The sequence below is a fragment of the Liolophura sinensis genome, chromosome 1, assembly GCF_032854445.1.
Source record: "Liolophura sinensis isolate JHLJ2023 chromosome 1, CUHK_Ljap_v2, whole genome shotgun sequence".
Lineage (NCBI taxonomy): Eukaryota > Metazoa > Mollusca > Polyplacophora > Chitonida > Chitonidae > Liolophura > Liolophura sinensis.
In genome coordinates this window covers 51,748,375-51,776,266 of record NC_088295.1, presented here as the reverse complement: position 1 = coordinate 51,776,266, position 27,892 = coordinate 51,748,375, and the positions used below count along the sequence as shown (strand labels likewise).

Below are 27,892 nucleotides of genomic sequence, written 5' to 3'. Positions count from 1 at the left end.
TGTCGCTTGATGACCCGCCTCCAGAGCACTGCCTTTCGTCTGTAACCAGCATCTTCTATGGTATGTTTGTTTTGTTTTGTACTATTTTGTTCACATCAAATCCAACAGATCCTTATATATCGCTTGGTGACCCGCCTCCAGAGCACTGCCTTTTGTCTGTAACCAGCATCTTCTACAGTATGTTTGTTTTGTTGTGTACTGTTTTTGTTCACATCAAATCCAACAGATCCTTATATGCCACCTCCAGAGCACTGCCTTTCGTCTGTAACCAGCATCTTCTACAGTATGTTTGTTTTGTACTGTTTTGTTCACATCAAATCCAACAGATCCTTATATGCCACCTCCAGAACACTGCCTTTCGTCTGTAACCAGCATCTTCTACAGTATGTTTGTTTTGTACTGTTTTGTTCACATCAAATCCAATGGATCCTTATATGTCGCACAGTGACCTGCCTTCAGAACACTGCCTTTCGTCGGTAACCAGCATCTTCTACGGTATGTTTGTTTTGTACTGTTTTGTTCACATCAAATCCAACAGATCCTTATATGTCGCTTGATGACCCGCCTCCAGAGCACTGCCTTTCGTCTGTAACCAGCATCTTCTATGGTATGTTTGTTTTGTTTTGTACTATTTTGTTCACATCAAATCCAACAGATCCTTATATGTCGCTCGGTGACCTGCCTCCAGAACACTGCCTTTCGTCTGTAACCAGCATCTTCTACAGTATGTTTGTTTTGTACTGTTTTGTTCACATCAAATCCAACAGATCCTTATATGTCGCTCGGTGACCCGCCTCCAGAGCACTGCCTTATGTCTGTAACCAGCATCTTCTGCGGTATGTTTGTTTTGTTTTGTACTATTTTGTTCACATCAAATCCATCAGATCGTTATCTGGACCCCGTTACAAGGACAGATAACAGTAGACTTACAGGTTTGTTGAGAGAATCCAAATAAAATCATGATCATGACAAACGCATTATTATAATTTCCCATCACTTTCTTTCAAATACTGGATCATGCGGCTCCAATATTTAAGAACCTCAAAATCCTCCCACTTGCACAAATACACAGATACTCATCCTTGCTACTCGCACATAAATTCATGCACCAGTCACTCTCTCTTCCTCACAAATTTATACAGCTGTTCATAGGACAATCTGACGTTCGCAATTGCCCAACCAGATCCTATTCTTCAATCACCATGTGCCTTTTCTAACTTTGAATCTATCAACACATTTCATCAGATCATCAGCCCCAAGGGAGTGGAACAGACTTCCTCCAAACCTCGAAGTAATCAATATCACGTCTTTATTCAAATCCAGGTTAAAAGATTTTTTAATTAACAATATTTGATCCACATTAGTCATACAGTCATTTCTTCCAAGTAAATTTGTTTTTTGAAAATACAATTGTTCACTAATTATCAGTCCTCACCATGCATGTATTGTTATTATTTGATAATAATGAGTCAGGGATAGAACAAGTTCCTCGGACTTTATTCCTGCCTTTTATGAGATATGTCATTTTATATATATTTACCTGTGGTGAATAAACATTCAGTTCAATTCAATCTAAAGAATGTTGGGGACAATAAGAATTTTTTTTAGTTACGGCCTTAAAAGCAGTCATGTTCAGTTTGTCATTTGTGATTTTCAGGGCTATCATTAAGAACAAATGCAATTTTGTTGTAGCAAAATCCTCTGATTGGCTACTATTTGACTGCATGACATCTCTTGAACTGCTTGACTAGCTGATTTTATCCATTGTGGCATATACATGCTACTTCTGTGAAGGGGCTGATTCCACAACGCCATTTCTGACTTAAGTTGAAATTTAAAACCTCTTTACAATGCACAGTTTTTGGTTCTGGGAGTAGAAATTTGGACACTTTCGTCTTTAGCTAATACTGATAAGGTGGACAAAATTTAATTTCTTTTAATGATCAAAAATAAGTTTTATGATCATATTTCTATTTTTGACTTTAGTGAGAAATGGCTTTGTGGAATGGGCCCCAGTTCTAGTAAACTTTGCCAATAGAGTCAGTTTCATGATATGAGATTCCCTCTTAATCAACACCTTTGTAAAATCAGTGAAAAACATTTCGCACATTGCATTGTCTTGAATTATTCTTATGCACAAATTTAGTGTCTTCTTACACAAGGCTTCACAAATGGCACCAATTGCACTCTTGATAGAGAGCCAGGGTTTCTATGATATCTTCGACACTGGGAGAATTGCAGAATAAAAATATCAAAATTGGGAACTGTACTCAATGTAAGAAATACAGATTGGCGTGATATTTTTATAGTCGCTTTCTGCTGTTCTCCCAATACAATACTACATAGAATATTTCCACTAATACATATCTTCATAAAATTGGACGAAAATCATATAATACTTGTGATTATTGTTAGCAAAATAAAGAAACAATAGGGCACTTATTTTTAGGGATCAATACGAAAAATAGATCAAAACTAACATAGGATTGCAAGATAAATTAGCAAAAGAAAAAACTATTTTGGATGGGATAAAAGTATGCCGGTTTTAAATTGTTTAACAATATTGGCCAAAAAGTATATTATGAATAACAAAGCAAACTACGAACACATATGTTTTACATACTTCATAAAGAATGTATCCGACTACTATAATGCATAGAAGTATATTTTAATAGTTTCAAAAAGAGAACCCCGATTTAACAAAAAATGGGATAAGTTTTGAAATTTTTTCAAAAACGTGTAGTGAGACACATTGGATTATACGTCAACTTTATTTCTACTTGGTGACAAAATGGTCTTCTGATCGGTGGAAAAAGATGGGAAAAACAAAAATAAAGAGCATTCTCGATCAACCTACAAAGGAAGTGGAGGAATACAAATTCTCCACCTCATCCAGTATTGAAATCGTACTTTGTGTAAGTGTTTCCTGAGTGGCCTCAGTTGTTCATCATACCACCGCTGAGCCATGTCCCACTGTAAGACCTTTGTGTTAATGTAGCAATAGTTAATTGCATGAAAAAGCTTCCTTAGTTCACAAATTTCTGTTGATTGTTATTGTAATTGTTGTAATCCAACTGTTGTTGAGTGATTTAATGACTGGCTTTTCATTGGCATGGATTACTGGCCCTTTTGCAGGATTTCATGTGTTTGAATCTAGCACAGACACTAGCTTTTTGTCATGATAAGAGACTGAGATATCTGATAGTTAATTTGGGTTCACTACATTCCCAAATATAAGAAAGTGCAGAGATCGATAAGACAGTGGAGTTACAAACACGTCTCTTCATAGTACGTTTATAATTGAACTTGGAACAGCTAGAAACAGCCTTAGACTTCAATCACTTACAGGGCCTCAGCCCATTTCTTGTAAACTTACTTTCTCCAATTGTCCATTTTCCCATGAATATGATGCATAGTTTCTATAACATGTGTGTGACGCATTTGACTTAACCGTTCATTAGTTACAAGACATTTGTTTGAGCCACTCTGATTTTCAACATTAACTGAAACGTGTGTTTATAACCAAACAAGAGGGGTAATTCCTGTAGGCCTTTAGGCACACTTGAATGACAGGTATCCGTATCGGTGCTCTCCCCTATTCTTAATTTCTAGGTTGTCCTTAAATTGACCCGACCATTTGTTTCTTGGGCCTGTCACATGTGGAAAAGGCATGAATTTGGGAGAAAGAGCCTTTGAAATTGTCTGTTACTTGTTTTTTTATTGATAATTAATAACAAATCTTTCCCTGTTTGAGCGATAGTACAAGAAATTCTCTGCGCATGGAGATTGGGGGTTAGTGCGCATATGCAAATAAGCCAGGAAACGTCATAGTCGAGCCTGGTAAGTGGTGGCGCTCAATATGTCAAGGATAGTGGCGAATTTACGCAGTAGATCAAGTGTGTCAGAGTGTCAGTGATTGTCAGTCTTTGTAAAAGTGACAGCTAGGATGTTTGATGAGCCTTGTGTTAGGTGAAGCTGGCGATTACTTGCTTTGCTGTTCGCGATTGTATTTAAGCTGGATCGCATTCGCCTACCGAACTGGCTGACTCGCTGACCTACAACTGCCTTCGGCTTGAACTGGAGCTCGACGAGGCAGGCAAGATGGACGTACCCGAGATAGACCCGAATTTCGAGCCACAAACCAGGGCAAGATCAAATACCTGGCCGCTTCGACCGAAGGAAGTTACTCCTGATCAGCAAAGTACGAGCCCAGGTCCCGAGGAAGCGAATGGAGACGGCACGCCCCAAAAGGAAGCTGTATCGTCAGTGTGCAAGAAGACTTCATCGAGGAGAAATGCTTGGGGAAATTTGTCATATGCTGATCTTATAACGAAGGCGATCCAGAGTTCGCCGGATCAGAGATTAACTCTGTCTCAGATTTATGACTGGATGGTACAAAATGTTCCCTATTTCAGGGATAAAGGCGACAGTAACAGTTCTGCTGGATGGAAGGTAAATTTTTGTGTGGTTACAGTACTAGTGAATACTCGTGCCTCTCTGTGGTGAAAAAAAAAATTATAAAAATGACGTTGGCCGCAATGTTTATATTGGAGTTGATTTGGGGAATTTTAAAGTTCGGGGTGGTGTCACGTGGTAAAGTGACGTTAATTCAGTGAAGAAGCAGCTTTTCACAATGAACATCTGAGAAGGAGCTCATTGACTAACAATAGGGTCAACATAGTCTTTACAACTGCCGGGCTCTTTTTCCACTGAGGAGACATACTGGCACGTTCACCTTGTGCAGGCGGCTGACCTCATTTTCTGCTGGCAGTAGGCAGCTAAGCTCAGCAGCCTAACTGCACTAGCTTAATTATGTTGCAATGGAAGAGCCTTCTGGGAAGATCTCCAGATTTATCCCTCTCTAATGTTATTACATTCTACTTTGCTGACACTGCTTGTATGGATATCGGTCTTGGTGTGTTTGTGGGAAGAGGGTTAGGGGGCTGATGGGATTTTGAAAGTGATGCATCAGTCATGCATATGTAGTAATTGATGGCATGGAAATACAGACATAAACAGAGAGATGATTGGGGGGTGCGGCGGGGCGAATAGACGAGATATTGAAACTTGCTAAAGTGTATATATCTCAGCCAGTATAGATGGGAAAATGTGGTACTTCTCAGTCTTGTGTTGGTGCATCAGTCTACTTAATAAGATGGGAACGTATATACAGCAGCATTGGGGCCATGTCACCATGTCAGAAAAAGTAAAAAAACGTTATAAAAATAGTTGATTATCTGATAGAAAGTGACTGCAGCTTGTTTTCACAAACATGCCATTGCATGGATGCATTCGCTTCAGTGTTTCATTTGGCACATGTTGACATCTGCGTTTGCCTGTATGATTCTAGTACAGTCTACTGAAGCAATAAATCCTCGTCTGATGCGTTAAAAATGGGACATGTTACATTCACTCTGCATTAAAACACATGTTAGACACTCAGGCAAAGCCCCTGGAAACATGGAAACACTCTAATGTAAACCTTATTCTTGGAAGAACTATTGCTCCACTTCAATACCGCAAATGTGGTGGCATGTAACACAATTCTTCATGAAGCAATATTTTGATAATCTGGCAGATTGAATTTTGACAAATGTACAAATGTCACAGGCGAAAATGAAAATATTGTTTGTTTGATGTTTCAAGCCCTTTATTAGAAAAGATTGTAGGTAGGTCTGTGAAAACAGACTGACACTGGTCTTCAGTTCAGTAATGTCCCCCCCCCCCCCAAAATACGGCAACGCTGTTTTGTGGGTATCCAATTGGATACAGGTGAAAACACTTCACAGGTATTTTGATCTACGGGTATTGTATACATATACCCGTTGCAGCACCATAAGGCCAGCTTTGTTGAACAGTGGGAGAGCCAAAAAATTGGCTGTGAACTTTTAATATGGGATAAGGTCTAGTTCACAGCCAAGAAGCTCTCCATAGTAAAATATGTATGTGAGAACAGAGCCTTCCGCCAACTATCTCTGCGGAACGAAAATACGAGCAAACGCTCGCTGGTCATTGGCAAAAGTTCAGTGAATTACATTTGCCGACAGCTTCGTGGTCTTCTGGACAATTTTTATCTCACCTCGGGGTGTATACATAGAGGATATACAATGAGTGACCAATTCTGTAGACTGGTTGGAAGTTGGGGGTCACATGACCACCCATTTGCATCTAAAACAAAATGGCTGCCCAATATTATAGTAATAGGGGAAAGGTCACTTTTTGCCACTTTGTTTGCGACCAGTAAGGCCTAGATGTACAATATAACGTCACGAAAGCTCTGCCGAAATACTCAGACTTTCTTGAAAGCTGAAAATTACACAAATCCAATGGACACAAGATCACTGACGGCAGTTCAAAAGTGGGCATTTTCCTATGCCCTATATATATTTTCCTATGCATCTCTTAAATGAGATGCGTACTGATATTGATGTGTGTGAAAAGGTTGGCACGGTACCACACATTTCCCAAAATGTAGTTCTAGAAAACATTGAGGAAATCTGTGATTTCTGTGAACAGAAAACATAACACAGTCCATTAGTGAGATAAGATGACACGCTTTAATTTCTTTCGATAATATGGGATAATGGTAATTCCACAATATCTCGCTTTTTAAGCCCTACTCAGAAACGCACAGCTATTGTTTTCGCATGCGCACATGTGGTCGACCAAAAAATAAATATTGCATTCACAGCGTCGATGTCATGTCATTTTAAAAGCATCTAGCACTTCATACTTTAACTTCGCTCAGCAATTAGCATTCAAAACAAAATCGTGGTCCACCTTTGCATGCTGAGCTGTTCTAGAGATTGGAATACTTAAATGACACAGTATATTTTTTACATGATGTCAGATTCTCAATAGACATGATTGATGTACCAGGATGGCAGCGGAATCCAAGTATCAGTAAATATGTCTTCCTTTCGGAAATTGTAAATCTCAAAAGAGCACTCGTCACCTATGTAAACAGAATGACATTTCATAAGATTGGCAAAAAAAAAAAAAAATACATTAAATGTAGTAAAATAAAATAATTTGGCATCTGAAAACAGGAAAAGAGCCTTTTGAAAGGACAGTCGCCTAACATCAAACATGTTATATTTTAATTTTGGCCTTAGGTTCTTTTATCTTGTATAAGTTAGTGGGTGGAGATTACAGCATCTTGTGTAGTATGCGGATTATTCCACAGGAGCAGTCTTGATTTATTATTAGGTAATGATTAGGTCAAAGTCTGAAGGTTACAACCAGTTCCATCCCTTCCACTCACTTGTGCATAACACACCCGTGATTGGCCATATATCATTGTACTATGACACCACTGTAGATGTGTCATTATTGGGACAGGTCTGCTACAACCCCATAATGATATAATATTAAACTCCAAGCAAACAACCTACCCCTCCTTTTTTGCTTAGTGTTTTTCCTTCTTTCTTTGGAAAGTATGCTGACATATACTCCTGTGTAGGCCATTGCAAGGCAAGTCCTGGGAAAGAGTGGATCAGAGAAATGACTTGCATGTTTTGAAGATTGTCAACGTCAGCAGTTTTACACATAATTAATAGTAAAAGCAACAAATAATTTAATCTTCTATCAAATGAGGGATGGAAACAGATGTAAATGATCATTATTCATAGCAATTTCTTGTATAAATTTCTATTCTATAATGGACAGTTATAATTGGTAACATGACAATGCCTTGAATTCTTGATGTGGATTTTGCTTTCGTTGAACTTTGAATTTTGAGGCACGTATACATCTGGCCCAGTGTTTTCTTTACAGTATTCATGTTCAAAATCTGATAGTTATTTGTTAAGCTTTTTATAGACATAGCTAATGTCATACCTTCACCATCAGCATTCAGTAACGTCAACAGCAATGTTAAGACAGATGTGAAGGTGGAAAGTATTATATGTGTTTTATGTAGTTTTGCATACATGTGAAGCACAATTCCAGCCTTAATATCAAAACATGCATATTAATTATTCCAAATTACAAAATTCACAGCTTGGCCTCTTCTCTATTGGAATGGACATAAAAGGGATACAGAATCATTTATCAAAGCTGATTGACTGACAGTGAAGATAGTGTCTCCTGGGCTAAACCCTGAAGTCTTGGTCACACTTGAATAAATCTGCCAGACCCAAAATTCAACTTTGACCAGATTCTGTATCCCTTGAGAGGTAAATTTGTTGAAGATGGAATATCATAATGAACCATATGTATTGAGCTCAGATTTTGCATACTATAACATGTAAAGCACAGTAACAAGATGGGGATGTTCCATTGTTGAAATTAAAGTGAATTATAACATTCTCGACTTCATGTCTTGTGCATGAGAAACAGTGTTATATTTGGGATTTGTATCTAAAAAGCACTGCATGTACTGAGCTCAGGTATTACATACATGCATTGCACAATAACACAAGGGAAAGTTCCAGTGTTGATGCCCTGCATGTGTGTAAATTCATGATTTTTATCTTTTTGGGTATTAAAATGCATGTTTAAGTAAATGTGTTACAAATTCTAGATTTCAAATAAAATGCCTTTAGAAAATGTTATAACATTTGTTCGATTAATCAGAGAACTAGAGTGTTTAAGTGAGAATGTATATATAACATAAATCAAAAGACCGGCATCACAAGTTTAAATATTCATGAAAAGAAGAACAAAGAATTTTTTTTTAATTTTCATTTTTGTGATTTTTTACCCCTGTTAATTACTCTTCTAAATTAAGCATATTTTCCATCAATGGTCAGATTTTTTGTCGGAAATTATGTCATTGTTAATCTTGCTAGGCGCACAGGGAACTGTGATCGCTGTAGTGACGAGCGTGAGCGTATTTAACTGATCAGTCGGCGCTATGTTGTTTTTCACTGAGGCAAACAACGCATTCATTCATAGATATTTCCCTACATTCAGATATGTTTTGTTATGTCATTTTTAGCTGTTCCAAAAACAGTGGGATCGTTTCAGGCTTCAGCACCTTTAAATTTCCACGTTATGTGACATTTCGACAGAAGTGGACAAGGGAAATGTCACTATCAAACTCCTCCATTAAATTGTTGTACATTTTTGTTTCAACAGCTAGCCCTATACATCTATATACATTGTAGGGAAGCTGAAATCTATAGACACCCAGTGGGTTCGTTGGGCCAGATTAGAACGCCAACCCTTCTGAATTTCTTTCTGTGGTATGTCCCTTGAAGAAAACTATACTTTGAAACCATTTTACCCCCCGCCCGCGAGACAAAGGTTGAAAATTTTGTCTTGTCTTGTTACTTGTATATATATTATTACATGACATAAACTGCACAATAAGAAATAAAGCCAAAGCTTTTCATGTATCGATTAAGTCATAACATTTAGTTTCACAACAATGACTTCTTTTTTAAACCCGCAGCTGACATCACACTCTCTGAATGGATTGTAAACTTTGCTTGATGTGCCACCTTGTACTGCTTCTGTCTAGCACTGCCTAGAGTACATATCTCACCACGCTTGAGATTTTTTCCATGAATTTAAAATATTAGACTTGTCATTTTTACCAAATCATATCAGTAAGTATAATAGAAAATGGCGTCACATACACATACATGTATGTACAGTGCGTTTGAAGCTTCAGGGGTGATATGTTCATTGTCAGACAGATTCGTTATCTAACATTTTGAATGTAGGACTGTGCAGCTACGATGTAGGAAAAATTTGGTGACCTGAAACAGTCACAGTCATAGGATTAGCTAGGGAGTTATCTCTAAGTCTGACAGCTTATTCTCTTAAAATTTATATGGGAGAGATAAAGAAAATAGGAGCGTAAAAGAGACACCCTTAAATCAATGGATACTGTATTTACTAGTATATTAGTATATTTAAGACGTATGTGAGGAGTGTATATAGGGTATTTTCATATCTTTCACCAAAGCAAATTTTGAGAAAATCTGAAATTGATCTGTTAATAGACATAACATATTGTACGGTTCTGCACTTTCGTAGTGATTAACTATGAAAGAATGTATTGAAATGTGATGTTTACAAACTTTCAAACTTCAAGTGGCCTATTTGCTTCAAATGCTACCCAATTCTTTTTTTCATATTTACATGTAATTAATCTAAAAATTGAATTACTGTACTCCAAAAAAAAATCCTGAATGCGATATTGTATGCTTAATATGGGACTTAAAGAAATAGAGGAAGAGCAATCTCTGGATGGACATAGGATAATCAGCTGTTTCACTGAAACAGTAACGCACAGGAAAGACTGCATTTAATGTCTAGCTGTGTACAACAAGTCTGTCGTACATGTACTGTCTTGACAGAGATAAGTAGATCGAATAATCAGCTGGAGCCCGTTTTGACAGGATTTATGCATGTGGCCATCGATCATTTCACTTTTAGACTGGGCAGCTGACCAACCACTGTTTTTGCATTGCACTTGTTCCCTGTTACATTGTCAGTGGTCTTCCTGATCTTCAGAGGCCTGTTATTCTCAAGTCTTAAATCTGTCATGCTTTGGAGCTATGGTACTTAAGAAATAAATTATTTCTTGCCATGATGCATGTATAAGTTAGTGTAGATCACACTTATATCAGAATATTTGGAGGTCATATTGTCAGTAAACTTGCCTAAGGTTGGTCATCTTCACGTTTTCTTCCAAATAAAAAGTGACTGTCATGGTATAATGGAAACATTTTTGAGTGTGGTGTTAAACAACAACGAAAGACAATAATATGTGATAGGTGTCAACTAAATGAGCATGAGCATCAGGAAGAGGGTGCCTTCTGTATAAGTGTGAGTGTATCTATTAAACAGATACATGTCTTACTTCAATGTTTGGTTTCATTCTGATGTGTCAAAAATTCTTCTGGTTTAAAGATCTTGAAAAATGAGTATGAAAAAGCCCATTTGACCCATTGAAGTTTACAGTTTTGGTTTTAGTTACTGGTAATACTTGAACTTTTTTCTGCTGTTAGGTGTAAAACACTGTATCTGTGTTTGCTATACATGCAGTAATACATGTATTCGTTATCTGCTCCTTGAACATTTCGTATTCACAGGTGTGATACGATTTTAAAGGGCTCATTTGCCGATGATCATGAAAAAAGTCTTGACAGTTTGTATCGGGTGTACAATAGCACGTAGCGTGAACAGGAATATGTATCAGTAAATAAGTGTATAGTATAAATATAAAATCAGGTGAGGAAATCCATGTGATCAGGAGAAGAACATCTTATAGTTACACACCCACACTTTGTCCTACATGTACAGTTTGTACATACTACCAATTGCTTCAGACCTCAGTGACCTGCCCAAAATTCATGTTCAAACCGTTCCGCTGTGATTGCACTGAACAAAAAAGTGTCCAGTTCATGGTTAAAAGGGTGCAGGTCTGTAACAACAGCATTCTTCACCTTCAGAAAGCAGCGAGATATTCACCAGCTTGGAATATCCCATTAAAAACATTCAAGGCCGACAAGGCAATATTGCTGATTTGCCGACACATGGAAGTATTCTCTGCAGTTGGCTTGAAGTAAGGTGCGAGGAAAAACAAATCAGCTGTGCATTACATCCATTTCCTTTCTGATGTTTCATTACAGCTATTGTAGCAGTTAATATGTTTGTTGATTTAGGCCTACAGGCACAAACCTATACAAATGTACCTCTAACAGCGATTCCTTCCGCCAGCCTTGTAACTTTGTAAACACTCTGTGGAAACCAGAAGATTTCAAGACTAAGGTGAAGAGATGACATTGAGTTATTTATCTGACCTTTGGAACAGAGGAAACTAGCTAGTTGTAACATAATTATCATTTTTATTTTCATTTTTGCATGTACATTAGACATGCATGAAAAACTAGAAGAATCTCCAGAAATATGCGGTCTTCCCCAGGACCTGCCCAACTACCTCCCTCCATCATATTTTGAGATGTGCTCTGAAATAAGGAAATTCAGACAATTTTATATCCCACACTATATATGCAATAATAATAAATAGATTAAACTTGTTTTTGAACGTCATCTTACAGGCATGAATGGCTAAATATAGGGAATGTGATTCAGCTTACGTAAACAGTGACTCGAAAGTCGGTTTAGAAAACAGGCTACATTATCGCAGGGCGGGTCTGAAGTCTTGCTCACAGTGTAATTCATTTTTATTTTTGAAAGCTTAATAAATAAATTATTCAATAACTGTTGCAGTTACGTAATCCTCAATAGTGGAGTTGTGTATGGATTGGTGATCTTTAGCAGGATCTTGGGATTAAGACTTTTAATCTTGTCTGGGACAAAACACTCATCTTTTGTATCTTAATCTGTTAATGAGCTCTTTTTGCACATGCATTCCCCGCTTAAAAGTACTCTTGTCATGCCTGGACTTGTTGTTTTCTTCCAAGTATATGTGATGATTACAAGGTATATGTGGAATGACAATTCTCAAAATTGATTTAAGTAACAATGTTTATCCTTTCCTGTCTATAAGCACTTTAGTTTTATGATTTTACATTATACATGTATAAATAATAGCTGTACCAGGCTTATCTACTTCCAGTGAGTAGATGCTGTGAACTTATATATTTTGCCTAACCTGGTGTTACCTATGTAAACTTCAATGTTATAATTCAATATCCCAAATCCATGGATAAAATCCATACATAAATCTTTACTCCCAGAATAAATCTGTGCAAGTCTTATGCTTAAGAGAATTTCTCCTTCCGGAGATTTGTTTTTCTCTAAAAAAAAAGAAAAAAAAGTCTTTGGTTGGATGTCATGGGCGTTGGAAATAGATAAGCTGTAATTATATGACATGATCTTCATTTTTGGTGTTTGAACCACAATAGTGATTATAAACCTGCCCCCTCCATTGGTTATCTTTTCAAGCCAATGAAAGCATAGGTTTTTAATATATGAATTGATGACATGGGTTCAGGTTCAGTTCATCTGAGCAGAAATTTCCTCTGTTGTAATGAATTTCTGAGCGAGAAATAAAGTTAGTTAGTGGATTGTTGAATGAATTTGACACTGTTAGACAGGTGTTGGCATAGAAGGTTTGACCTCGATTTCACCAAATGGGAATCCATGAGTAGGGGAGGTAGGGGAATTTCTGAAATTGTGTGGTTAAATGGATAGCTGCAGAGTTTTAAGTTTAACCCTACGACATACCACTTTGCGATCAGTTAAGTTTAGGGATCTGCACCGCAATTCTATAGCCGTATACACTATGGTTAAATATACACCATGCCACCCGTCTCATGGTCTGTTGATTAGTGGGGCAAAATTAAGTTGGTCCCGTTCCTTGCGGCATTTGTTTTTAAAGTTCAGAAAGGTGGGGATAATGTTGTAGAGTTGTGACTGTGTACACCAGACTGAACTTGTCTCGGCACCTTGTGAAAAGGTGGCAGAAATACTGTATAGGAAATGAATTTTAATAAAATCAACTCTTAGGGAATCTGCTAGAATTTTACAGAAAGGTACTTCTGTTGTAATGGGAAACCTTGTCAAATAGATAGGCATATTGCAGTTATCAATAGTCCAAGAGCTTGTCTGGTTCTTTGCACAGAAAAAAAAGCACATTCATTTTAATCTCCTGGTAGAGATTTTCATCAAATACTTGGGCATGGTTACATGTGATCAGAAAGCATTCATCTTTATATTACATATCCACACAGGAGAGCCCCAATATGTCCACATTTTTCACGCCAGTGGGCAATGTGTTGCAATCACTACAATGATCAAACAGTAACTAAACTTGTGCTGTCCTTACAATAATATAACAAAAACTGGGCCTCAGTGGTCGAGTATTTTACACAAACTTGGTACATGCATAATAATGAGTGTAAGTCATAAGTTTAAGACACATTTTTAATGGGAGTTCGGATTTTATTCTTTATTAACTCCATATCTAGAGTTTCAAAAAAAAATTAACATAGAAATAAATTTTGAAGAAAAATTTTCAAACTGCTTTATATCTTTGGAGCCAAATGTCACTTTTAGGATTACTATTGAGTGAGAAGGATATTTGTGCCTTCAGTCTATATGCCATTCAACTTTCACTAGTAGTCTCCAGCTGTGTTACTGACGGATTATTTATGGATTCAATAAAGTCATTGAGTCCTGCAAATAATGTATTCAACTGGTTTTTGATTCTTGTGTTTCAGAATTCCATTCGGCACAACTTGTCCCTTCACAACAGGTTCATGAGAATACAGAATGAAGGAACGGGCAAAAGCTCCTGGTGGGTATCAACCCAGATGCGAAGCCAGGAAAGCCAGCCAGAAGACGCACAAGTAGTATGGAAACTAAGTCACTGGTATCCAAACGGGACAGGGTTCGTAAGCGTGTTCGTGAACTTAAAAACCAAAGACTGGAGGGAGGCAATTCTCATATGTCTGACGACAACTTCCTAACCTGAGCCCAAGTGATCCAAATAGTCAGTTTCGAGAGAGAGTTGACTCTGCACACAGCACGCACAGTGGCAGACTATCCCCCATACCTGCTGTACCAGGATTTGAGTTTGAAAAGGATCTGGAAGATGATCTCCCATGGGACAGCTCAAATTATGTGCAGTCGGGTGATGTTTATTCGGACACCACACTTGTGGGACAGTTTGATTGATAGCATGAAAATTGTGGACAATTCAAATGGACTAATGGTGGTGCAAGACAACCTTTCCCCCTCCCCCCAAATGTTGCCTCAGTACAATCAGAACAATAACTTTAGCCCGCAATACAATGATCTGCCTGCACCACCCCCATATCCAGACCATCAGAGCAGAAGCCCTAGGCAGCAGTCCCCATCTATACTCTCTGATCTCAATCAGTCTTTAGATATCCTCAGCCTCAACAGAATTTGGACTTTTCGCCAGCAGCCAATGGTTCAGGAGCCGTTGCCCATGTCCCTTAACTCTCAGGGTCAGCAAACCTCTCCCTAACCCATCTCCCCAGGTGATGAACTACCTGACCAGCAGCCATACAGTTTCCCCAGAGCCAGCAGCTCTCCCCAAAGCCACGTCAGATGTCGCCTCAACCACGCTCGCCCCAACTTTCTCCGCAGCTCTCCCCTCAGCCTGCCATACAACGCCCTCAGGCAACCAGAACAAACCCTCTCCTACAACAACACCTCCAGTCCTCCAACAGCTCTCTCTTGTTGAAGGCCCTCACCCGTAGCCAAGCCCACGTGACACAGGCTCAGCAGCTCAACCTGCTGCGCTCTCTGAATCAGGCCCGAGCTCAGGGCAGGCTTCCGCTCTATAATCCGCAGATGACCACTGGAGTGGGAAGTCAAATGAATCAGCCAGCTGTGGGTAGGAATAGCAGCTCTTCTAACAGCCATTTGCTGAGCCAGTTGTCAGCCCCTGCAGCCAATCAGCTCGGGAGGACAATTCATCCAATCAAATGGTCAGTCTGTTGGAGAGGCTGGTGGCTTCTGAGTGGGTGGTGAACCCATGGAGAATGGATTGCCAAATGCCTTCCCTACCTCCAGCTCCAACACAAACCTTGGGAGCCTGAATGACATTGAGCTGGATTCACTTATTGGTGTGGACTGTGATGTAGAACAGGTCATCAATCAAGAACTCAAATTTTGATGGGAACTTGGACTTCAACTTTGAACAAATTCTCTCTGACAACTCCAATGGCTGAGAACATGGTGCATTGAGGATAATGTTTTTAGCAGCAAGCGGTTTTGGGTGTTACTCCTTAAGTTTGAACAAGACTGGTTGTTGATCTCTAACAAGTTGTCAGGATTAGAACGGGAATACAAAATCTACCATCAAGAAACAGTTCTTCTCCAAGCTGGTAGTTTTTACAGCTAGATATTCCCAAATATGGAGAAAGCTATTTCATGCCTAGACTTAGCTATTCCTAGATGACTTTGATAAGCGCCTGATCTGCACTTGTGAGTGTAGAGTTAAGTTTTACTTTATTTTAATCGGTTCTGCTGGTGTTTGTTATTAACTGTTACTGATATAAGACATTTGTGTGAGGATGTCACATGGACACTATTGAGAATGTTATCATATAGCCACAGATGATGTTAGTTGCTCTCCCCTCCTGCTTCCCAGTATGGCCAGTACATCAATACGAAATCATTACTTGTAGAATCTGTGTGCGTGTGTGATATTCCTGAAAACTGTTCCAAATCTTCAGGTAAAGTGTAGAATTAACAGTAATTAGGTTGGAGCTGAACAGTTAAGCTCTGGGAGTGTTGCTTTGAGGAACAATTATTCCAGTTGAGACCTTGTAAGTGGCAACCTTTACATTCATAATCATGACTGATCGAGTTGATTATCTGATTATGAGTTGTTCCTTTGTTATATGCTCCCTGGCTTTCAGTGCTGTATTTTGTACATTTCATGAAGGAACCCAGAGTGAATTACTGGAGTCTGCTGCAACTTCACAAGAATTGCTGCTCCTGGAACCACACAGCAATTTTGATGTATAGATTGTTGATATTGGACAAACACTGGAATAATCTGTGGTTCTGGTCGTCACTCAAGACTGTTCACGATGAATGTTGAATGAAATTACATGTCTTTATACATTGGAAACCATTGGTCTTTATACGTATATTGGTGTACATAAATCATGGCGTGCTGTGTAGATATCAACTTATTTAAAAGAATTTTATCTCAGATCTTTTTAAAACTGGTTTATGTTTGTTGTTTTGTATACAGTGCTGTTAGGGTGACAATGCACATTTACTCGAAGCTTGGTGAAGTTAAGACTAAGAAGGATTGTTCTTGTCTTTTGGACCATACCCTGATATGAAAAAGGTGAAGTTCTGGTGTCATAATGCTGTGCTGAACAGAAGGATTCTTCGTAGCCTTAACACCTTTGACTGGAATGCAATTGATTAGATACATGTGTGTGTATTGAACTTCATCATGACCTTAAGTGCTGCACAGATACATGTACAACTATACATTGCATTGCTGATGGGAAAAATAATCTTATGATTATCAGTGCAAGGTTTTGCCCTTGGCATTAGTGTTCAGTACAAGAGATATGCCAGATATTGCTTCAGCTTTCACCATCATGAAGGTATGGTACAAAACATGTGCTCATTTTCGCCCGTGGACAGGATGGTACATATGTAATGTACATAGATAATTTTCCATCCTAAGTTCTTAATACTATACACTTTATAGAAACCTCTGTGTGGGTTAGATTGTTATGTTATGGCCGCTGTTAAGATTGTATATTATGCCATGTACATAAGGTAGCTGCATCTAAAACAAGGGTATCTACATCTGTTGCCTGTTGAAGCATACCTTAAGTTAGATATAAAGTAGTGTTACATTAGTGGCACATATTGTGTTTGAAACCAGCATACATGTGCATGGCTGTGTTAGGAGTAACTTCCCACCCTCAATTTCCCTCTTTACTACAGTGTTGTGGTTGTATGCAAATCAGCATGACTAGCTGTCATCCCTTAAGGCAGCAGAGCTGTAGGCTGATCATATGTGTATCACAGTGTATGTGAGAAGTACATGTGAATGGCTGTGGATTAGTGTTAAAAAAAAAACAAAACCAAGAAAACACAACAGCATAATACAATAGCTATTCCTCCTACTTCATCTGTCATGGCTTTGTGTCATGTGTACTGATATTCTTCAGTTCATTCTAAATTTGTTTGTTTGTTTTTTGTGTTTTGTTGTTTTTACTGATTTTCTTCAATTCATTCTAAATTTGTTTGTTTTTGTGTTTGTTGTCTTTCCCTGTAAGCTTAGGCATATTAAAACTTGATTTCTGTGTTGATAAACCATCGCTGTCACATGTACTACGTGTATCACGCACGGAGATGTTGATTGTGTTGTATGATTAACATGTCTCACTTGAAACATCAGGGTATTGAGTGCAAGGATTCAGTATATTGATCATAAGTGGTTGTTGGTGGTTTCTCAGGTATGAATCATGCATATTTATGGTGTCATGAAAACTTTAACCAGTAATCTATTCCCAAGTCAGATGGACCCAGTGTTCCTAGAACAGGGACATGGGATGTGGCTCATGCTGATGTCTTTCTTCTTTTTGGGCCTCGAAAGGCATTTTTCAGGCAAGATATGATGTTCAACTTTGTTCAGTAATCTTTCTGGTTTGTAGTAGCTATTCAAGTTGAAATGATAAGATATCATGGTTAGGCCTGGTCAGTGTTTGTCATTTTGATAGTCTTAAATCTTTGTATTTACAAACTACCATAATTCAGTATCACAGTCTAGCCATTTGCTCTGTCATACCTCTGCAGACTATGCTCCCCTGTTGCTTTGAAAGGCTAATAGTTTTTTTTTTTTTTTTTTTTTTTTTCCTTCTTTGCAATGTGTCCTGTGATGTTTTTTTTTTGCCTAGTGTTATTTTCTGCGGGGGAAATTTCATGTACATTGTAAGAAATCGTCCATTTTGGTATAAGATTCTTAATTGAAAGAATTAACAGTTTTCTAGTGCTTGTACATTAGATGTATGTAGATAGGTATATGTTAATTGTCCAAACTTTGGGATAACCCATTGGTTTTTCCAAGGCGCCAGAAGGGTGTTACTGGTTACCATTGCCACATAAACTATGTTACATACATTTATCTATATAAACATGTAGGTATGTAAACTATATTACTTTCATTCTAAAGAAGGTGCCTATGATCGTGTTCTGTAATTGTTGAACCGTGTCCACCAAGCATGCCAAGAATGTTCTATATTTCTTAATGATTTGGAATGCAGTCATAGAGAAACAAAATAGATGCCAAGTGTTAGATGGACTGTCCTTGTTCACGGGTTCAGGCATTACCATGCTTGAATGCACACCTGTATACAGTACATATAATTTAGCATAGGGTAGACTTTCTGTCTCAAACCTCAGTCAGTTAACATCATTTCTCTAATCTTGAATATGGGTGTGACTTCTAAGGCTGACGATTTTGCAGTGGTCATATTAGGACTGGAAACTTGCTGACTGGGGTTTTGACATTCTTTCGTCACAAAAGTAGACAGGACTTTGCCTACAATACAAGATTTTCAATGTGTAAAAAGTTGAGACACTTCCAGCAACAGGCTGTACACAAATTATTTTGTTGTTGATGCTTCTGTGATGTGATATGTTCAGAGGAGGTTATTCTTCCAAGGTCATAACAGTCATAAAGCAACATGCAGCTGAATAATGCAGTTCTGTAGGTTTGGAAGGTATGGTATATTACTCATAGAAGTCAACAACAAGTAGCTGACAGTAATTCTGTTTCTGTATTTGATGCTAAATAAGGTTAAATATGTATATGAATTCTGTTGTCTTGCATTGTAGATGTAGTTCATTCCATTAAATCTGCACTTATGTTGTATTCCTATTAAATATATCTTTAAACAGGCTGTGTAATCTGTAATACAAGTTGCGTATCGCTTCTGTATTTGCTACCCAGGCGCTGAGAATTGTTATTGTTGGCTGTAATGTGGTGAAATCACCATCAGGGTGAATAGGATGAAGGGGTCACCTATGTGTCAGTACCTATTTCAGTTTTTGATAGGCATTACAATGCCCTTGATATGAAATCTCTGATCAGAAACCTGTACCCTATCTAAATTGATCACTGATTCAACCAAAGGTTCGTTGCCAGGATTTGGATCAGAAACCTACCTATTGTCTGTATAGATATAGACTCTCTTACGTGCCGTGTTTGAACAGCTTACTGTTTTAACTGGTTCGTATTTTATAAAGAACACATCATTGTGATTACATAAATTCATGTATTTGTTCGAAATACCTGTTAATTGTTGTTAATGTATAATTTTATATAAAACATTGAAACGGATTTGGCTAGAGTTGTACAAACTTGATAAATCAAGGAAAGGATCGATCTGTATAGTAATCTTTAACGTTACGACCAAACCTCTCATTCACAAACAGACTTGTGTGGATGTTTTGTTTATATCATTAAAATATACATATTATTAGGCTCGCCACTCTATTTGTTCTTGTTTATATGTCTTCTTTCTGTTCTTTGGTAAAGATACAGCTCCTCGATTATGTCGTCTGTAAGTCAAGTACTTCCTGAACGTAGTCCACAGATAACCAGCGAAGGCAGTAACGAATAACTGCAGTTTGATTGTCCACAATCTGGTGCCTTACAGATTGTACACTTGACATAGGGTAGTCAGATTTATATTGTTCTGCTGAAGTGATTGAAGACTTGATTTGAATGTCTGCACCATCTGTTCTTTGATCACGTTTGTCATCCACTCCAGGTGAGGTAATCATTGGCGTCAGGCGCAGAAATCTGCTTTGCTGTCCGATACGGAAATTACCTGATTACATTCTATACGCAAATGCCACGTGAGGACTGTTGGTCTATTATATTAACCAAACACATGGTTTCCATATACAGTTGTTTGGTGAGGTTTACTGAACCCATTCGTGTCGTGTAGATAAACGTTCCGTATGGATGCAACATTTCATCTCACGGCCTACGACAAGAGTACATAAGCTGTATTATACACCCCCCCCCCCCCCCCCCAAAAAAAAAAAGAGAGATGGAAATCATCTCGAAGACAGTAAAGAATTTCATGTATTATTTAGATGTTTTAGGGTACATCTATCCTTTCTGTCCAATCCTTGGCCTGCACTGAACACAGTATGTTCCTTTTATTATTACCAGGGTAATGTGACAAGGTGCCAATTGCTGGGATATATACGTGTTGGTGAAGAATTGCTCTACAGTACTGAGCCGTAGAACCATGTATGCACGTTGTTCTACGGAACTTAGCCGTAGAACCACGTATGCACGAACTAAGCCGTAGAACCTTGTATGAAGGTTGTTCTACGGAACTGAGCGGTAGAACCATGTATGCACGTTGTTCTACAGAACTGAGCGGTAGAACCATGTATGCACGTTGTTCTACAGAACTGAGCAGTAGAACCATGTATGCACGTTGTTCTACAGAACTGAACGGTAGAACTATGTATGCACGTTGTTCTACAGAACCGACCTGTAGACTGAGCAGCAGAGCCATGGGCCCATTCCAGAAAACCATATCCGACATAAAAGGTACATTTAAAGGTTCAGTTAAAAGAGTAGTTTTGAAGGAAGATATGCCAAAAAGATGAGGAAAAAACTCATTTTTGAAGCATGCTTTATATTTTTTAATAAGCGCTGTATTTTAAAAATGCATATTTTCCGTCAGTGCATGGTCGGAAATAGATCTGTACAATATTGATGTCAATGAAATGAACGCGGGACCAGCTCAGAGGGGCGTTAGGAAAACTAGTTTTAGACCATTTTTTACACCCCAAGAAGAAAGCTGAGAAGCTATTTTGTACCTTTGTAACAGTAACGATGTATCTACACAAACAGTAGAACCAAACAGTAGAGCGTACACTATTACAGCCTGTCACCTGATTTTTAATGCAGGTCACCCGATTACATGAAATTGCGCTTAACCGCCGTAGTTACCAGGGCCGTGTTATTTAGTGTTATTTTCTCGACTTCTTCATCGTTAAATCAAGTAGCTTATTAATAGTTGGTTAATCAGCACATCTTACATATTGGTACAGTTTTGGCATAAAAGCTTGAGGACAATAACCTTATCACTAATCCAGAGTTGATTGGCCAGACAGGATACAACTGAGGTCAGAATGTAGTAACGCCAATGTGAAGGTCCTGAGGAGCGTGGTTACTAGTAAAGCTGTATCTCCGATGCACAGGCTTAGGGCCATATTATTATATTTAGACCTAATACATGTATAATATTGCTTGAAATGGTGAAATTGTATAACTATATAGACCTGATATGGTCACACCAGGTGTTTATTTAAAGCCCTTACTGACGAAGTCGTCTACATGTACGCAGTGGGAGACCACTTGCCCGTCTGGTTTGTCAAGTATCAGGTGAGGCACGATGGCTTACTCTCCCTTCTGTCAGAAAATCACTAGCTCTTCTGGTTTGTTAGGTATGAGGTGAGGCACGATGGCTTACTCTCCCTTCTGTCAGAAAATCGACAGCTCTTCTCGTTTGTTAGGTATCAGTTGAGCCACGAGGGCTTACTCTGCCTTTCTTGAGAGAGATCACTAGCCCATATGGTTGTCAGATATCAAGTGAGGCATGATGTCTTACTCACACTCCTGGCGAGAGATCACTATCCTATATTTTTTGTCAGATATCAGGCTGAGGCACGATGGCTATGTGTGCCTTCTGCCGGGAGATCACTATATAGCTCTTCTGGTTTCTTAGGTATCAGGTGAGGCACGATGGCGTCCTCTGCCTTGTGTTGGGAAATCACTAGCCCATCTGGTCTGTCAGATATCAGGTGGGGCACAATGGCTTACTCTGCCTTGTGCCGGGAAATCACTAGCCCTTCTGGTTTGTCAGATATCAGACGAGGCACGATGGCTTACAGTAGCCTCAGCTCGTTTTCCTTCATTCATTAACAAAACTGCCGTCGAATGTAAGTCAAGTATTGTTTAACGTGTCAGTAAACCCCTATTCCTTAAATTAAAAAGCGTATAAATAAACAAAATATTCACCCTAGCGAGATTCATATTCTGCCAATATGATGTATGTTCAATACCTATATATCATTTCCAACAATAGCATATGTGGAAACCAGCGGTAAGAAGGAGGTTCCCGGTTCGACTCCTAGCGAAGAAGCGGTGAAAACATATGATATACATTACTGATTACTGCTTTGCGTATTACTAATCAAGAGTATGATCCGCAGTAACCCGGCATGGAGGGGTTGTCGGGTGTGGTGTCTTCAATTTGGCGCTTCATTGAGTTATCACGTCAAATTTGATACTGTCAACATCGTCATGCTGCTAGGAGACACTGACGCATAAGTGTGACAGAAATAATCATCACAATCACCCCCAAAAAATAAAACCACTGACGCAATAGCTGACCATTTCGGCAATTCATTATGGAAAACGGTTAGCCCTTGGCAATGGCCACATCCACATTAAAGACGTGCTGGTGTGGGTCATCCACAAACACAGCTGCATGCTGCGCTGACAAACTATCGTATCCCATCGACATGCATCAGTACCTCCGCACGTGCTCTTGATACAAATGTACCTGTTTTCGACACTAAAATGACCAGTCCTGATCTGTCCAAGGAATTTTACCACCGTTTCACGGCTAACACTGAAAATTCTCACACAAAGCGTGTGTGATCAAATACCAAAAATCTTATTGTGTTTTCGGTATGTCTGCATATACATGTATGCTGTGTGTTTGATGTAGACAAGTGGTTACCCGAGAAAAGACTTTCCGATAATGCTTATCAAAATACATTTCCGTGGCAGAAGCATGTAAACTGTTAGCAGTTTTGCGTTGAATGCATCCATGGCATAAACACTGAATACCGAAAGTTATTTTCATTGTGACATATGTGTGACAGGTGCCATATACCATTGTTTGACATATTAATTCAAGTGATTCATCAGGTATATTTAGTTTAGAATAAATCGTAAGACCGTAAATTGAAATTAGAGTGTACGTACTAACACGTACTTTAATACAATCCTATCAATCAAGAGGTATCAGTTTTCTTTTTCTTTTTTTAGTCTGATTGGTGTTTCAAGTCGTATTCAAGAACATATGGCATCAGCAAGTTTAGAGGTGGGAAATCCCGGCACACCTCAGCAGCAGAACATTTCACTTCCTAGGACAGCAGTCAGTGTTATGGATGGGGAATACCGGCACACCCCAACAGCAGCTACTCGATAAGAACATTGCAATTCATAGGACAGCAGTCAGTGTTATGGATGGGGGAATACCGGCACACCTCAACAGCAGCTACCTCCATGGCAAGAACATTTCATTTTAACGAAGGATATCAGTCAATGTCCTGGATGAGGGAATACCGGGACACCTCAGCAGCATCTACCTGCATGACAAGAATATTTCACTTCACAAGGCAGCGTTATTCAATGTTATGGATAGGAAAATGCCAGCACACCTCAGCAACAGCTACCTGACAGGAACATTTCACTTCATGGGGCAGCAGTTAATGTTATAGAGGGGGGAATACCGTACACCTCAGCGGCTACTTGGCAACACCTGTAGACTGAAATCGGTTGCGTGAGTTGAATTCGAACACGCGCTGGCACAATTATAGGGATGGCCTTTATAATACTCAAGCCCTATCACATCGCTATGTGTTAACCTGGCAAAAGGCGAAGAATTGCAGTGAAGCGCTTTGAACTCTCCATTAAGCTTATTCTCCGAATGTTCCTACATGTATTCTTGGTAAAACCCACATATTATCGTACCGTGTTAGAAAGAAACCCGAAGATAAACATCAAAACTCCATCTCGATATTTTTCTTCACCGTCGTGTTTGGCTTCGCTTTGACGCCGGTACATCTACTCTAGGAAAACGTCGTTGAGTGGGTGATGAGGTAGAATTCGACATTTTCCTGCTGTAGATGTACCAAAGTCAAAGAGAAACCAAACATGACGGTGGAGAAAATAAACATCGAGCCGGAGTTCGGTTTTTATCTTCGGGTAGGCCATCAACCAAACAATATGTGGGTTTTTGCTAAGAATATGCCTACATCTAGGAACATTCAGAGCATTAATGAGCATTCAGAGTTTAATGGAGCGCTCCAAGCGCTTCAGTGTGATTCCTTGCCTTCCGCTGCCTTGCATTCCGCCTACTAGCTTCTAAACCGAGCTAGTCTAAGAGCCGCCCGATCAGGGACAGTCTTGGCAAGACAGTACAGACAGGATTACCCTGTATACACTAATACACAATGGTTGTCCAGTGTAAGTGAAAGTATACATATAAATCAAAGATGATTATGGAGAGAAACTATAGAAACATCCTAGTTTCTTCACGTTGAATGTCCGGCTTGATTCGAACGTAACTCCACAATCACCTAGAATCCCGTGGTTATGTGAGTGATTCTTGTGTAGATTGAACTGTTCAGATCCTTACATAGATGTCATTATGACGTTAATGGACTGCAAAAGGAGCTTATGTATAAAAACTGCTAAAAAGAACTGTTTATTCACCACTTCTTCATGTGCCTGGCTGAAAGCCATATGTACATGGTGCAGACCTGTAAGCTGCACACACAGAAGCGGGTAGGGAGCGCGCCAAAAATAGCTGACCTTATATACTCTCGGCAGATCCCGGTCGTACTGGCACGAAACCCATATCACCTATGGTTAGTCTGACCCGTTCTTTCTTCCATACTTTTAAGCTCTGCTTCATGCTATATATATATATATATATATATATATATATATATATATATATATATATATATATATGTATAATCTGGGATGAAGTTATAGACGTCTATATCCTGAAACTAATGCGTTATATTAGTCCCCAACTCTATCTTTATTCCAGATTTTAAGGCACACAAGACGAACAATTTGTTTCCTGCTCTCCTTGTCCGTGAGGCCATGGTGACATGCAATAAGTGGGCGGCTGCGCTTTTTGTGACTGCGCACTCCAGCTTTTGTTTAGAGCTACTCAATTGGTTCCCGATATGACTGGGGTGCAAATCCGTACATCATACCTGGGAAAGTTCCTCAGCTACTTGCCAAGGGTTGATAAAGCTCACCTCTGACCTCTCACAAATGGGTTGGAGTGTAGCGTTTAAACCACTGTGTACATACTCCATATGCCCCAAAAGCGTGAATTGCTGATTATCATACAAATACAATGCTCTTACATAATCCAAAAGTGTTTTCTTAGCTGGCGGTTTAAATGGCGTTTTTCTGATAACAGGCAAAGTTTTCACAGCACTATTCAGGCCGTCTAGGAGAAAAGTTAATGTTGGAATTCAAATTCCAAAGACAAGTTGCATTTAACAAAGTTATTATCTTAAAGAGTTCTACAAAACATATTATTCTCGAGTACGTCGTAAAACACCAATCAAATAAATATATAAACAAATAAATACCAAACATATAATCTACAAGTAATTAATCTGTTCAAAAGTTAGGTATCAGTTTTCGATGATTTCTCCAATATATGCGGTATATGTCACAATTATTGTGTAAAATCAATAACGTTGTCCAGAGTATTGTATTTTTGTGAACACTGCAAAGTTCACAGTCCATATTCATTATTCCTTATCATAAAGAAAAGAACAAATTAATTGTGGGTATTGATATAAACATGGTACATGTGGCGTTCAATCTATGTCCTGATTCTAATTTTAAAAATTACCTGTTCATTTTAACAGAAATTCTTTTGTCTCAGCGATGATACAATGTACTCTGTTAATATTATAACATAATATTTTGTCATGTTCAACATAATATACGGCGACAACAGAATTTCTGTTAAAATTAACAGAATATTTTGTGAGTGGAGAGCACAATAGAGGCCGACAGCTTGACAAACGGCTGGTTTATGTAGAACCAAAGAATAACACAGTCGCCCTGTTTCTTGACGCTGTTTTTATTTCCGTTTTTTGTGAGACATTGCATTTGTGCTTTGTTCCGCTGACTATTCAGTTGAAATAACGGGATATCTACGGTAACCACGTACCCTAATTTGTTATATGTATACATAGTACACTGTAGGATAAGAATGTGATAATGAAGTGACCATTCACATGAGGTATAGGTGTCAGTAATAGCACAAACTGTTGTGTACAGCTGAGACGTCGCCAGGTCTGTACATCTCTTGAAACAAGGTGGCCTCACTGGTCGCCATAGTGACAACCAGACTCCTCATCATGCTGTTATATCTTCTTATACATACAGCTGCTGCAAACTATTTCTGTATCGCCATATAGTCATTTACAAATTGCAACATTGTGATAATTGTCATTTGCATGATATTGTCATCCCCAAAACAGTAATCGGTGTACTCGTGCAGCCCTCCTTATCTTGTGACACCTTCAACCATGACTATCTTCTACAAGTAGTAAGCATCTGGAAAGGAAAAGCAGTGCTTCATCTTGATAGTAAATATAATTATATAGCTGACATAATTTCAAAAGAATAACAAAGATGTGTTCCATAGCAAAATACATGGTCTCTCTGCACTGCTAAATCAAGGTGATTATATATACCGGTTATCTGTATAACTCGCATTATAAAGTAAATTGAAAAAACATTGAACACATCAGATATGGAAGAAAGTGGTCACGGCTGAATTCTGATAAAAACCAAGCATGTTTGGCAATGGGCTTTCATGGGTAAGACAAAACCTATGGCTGGCTGTCGAAAAAAATGCCATTACACGCCAGCCTTAATGGATTCCCCGGGTGTAAAACTCCGGCGGACTCCCCATTTGAATTCCCAACCTCGGATAACCACACGTGTGTGGACAATTCAAATTATTACCTAAAAGGCCTGATACTTATGAGTTAGATTATCTGCAAAGACTGTCCCCTGAGGTTTTACACAGGCAGACAATCAATGCACACACTCCAACAGAGCTGTCCCCAGGGTTATTACTCTGACAGACCCCAAATGTTCACTGCGTTTTTTCACATACCACACAGTTATCAATGGCTTATCAATATCAAACCACCGCCTTACACAGAACATCAATACATACACAAGCAAAAAACTTTACCCAAAGCCAGAAAACAATATGTCAGTATCAGTAACAGTACGCCGGAAACAATGTCACTAATGGTCAGAGGTGGGTTGGTGCATGGGAGGGAAATCATAAGAGCTTCTTACAGTCCAGAACGAGAATGTCCTGTCTGTCTACTGCCCAGCCAACGACTGAAATTTGGCGGGCATCAGAGTTGCCACTACACATGTAATCACCAGAAGCAACGTATCCTCACAGCCATGAATGGCTGTTCAAAAACCCCTGATCTCTATCTATTAACTAGCTGCATATACTATTAAAACAGGGCAGATAATTCTAAGAACAGAGTGGATTATCAGCCCTTAGATTAAGGCTCGTACGATATATAATGCTATACTTAACCAGGTTTATTATAACGG

At 38.8% G+C, this 27,892-nt stretch overlaps 1 protein-coding gene across 1 annotated transcript; it reads left to right on the top strand.

The window, feature by feature from the left end:
• Positions 1–621: 621 nt before the first annotated feature.
• On the top strand, positions 622–16,156 carry LOC135461973 (forkhead box protein O-like). The gene is given in 8 exon segments (XM_064739285.1): positions 622–4,452; positions 14,145–14,223; positions 14,226–14,393; positions 14,396–14,591; positions 14,593–14,906; positions 14,954–15,415; positions 15,462–15,562; positions 15,564–16,156. Coding segments are annotated over 8 exon segments (1,734 nt in total). The 5' UTR covers positions 622–4,101; the 3' UTR covers positions 15,627–16,156.
• The last annotated feature ends 11,736 nt before the right edge of the window (positions 16,157–27,892 follow it).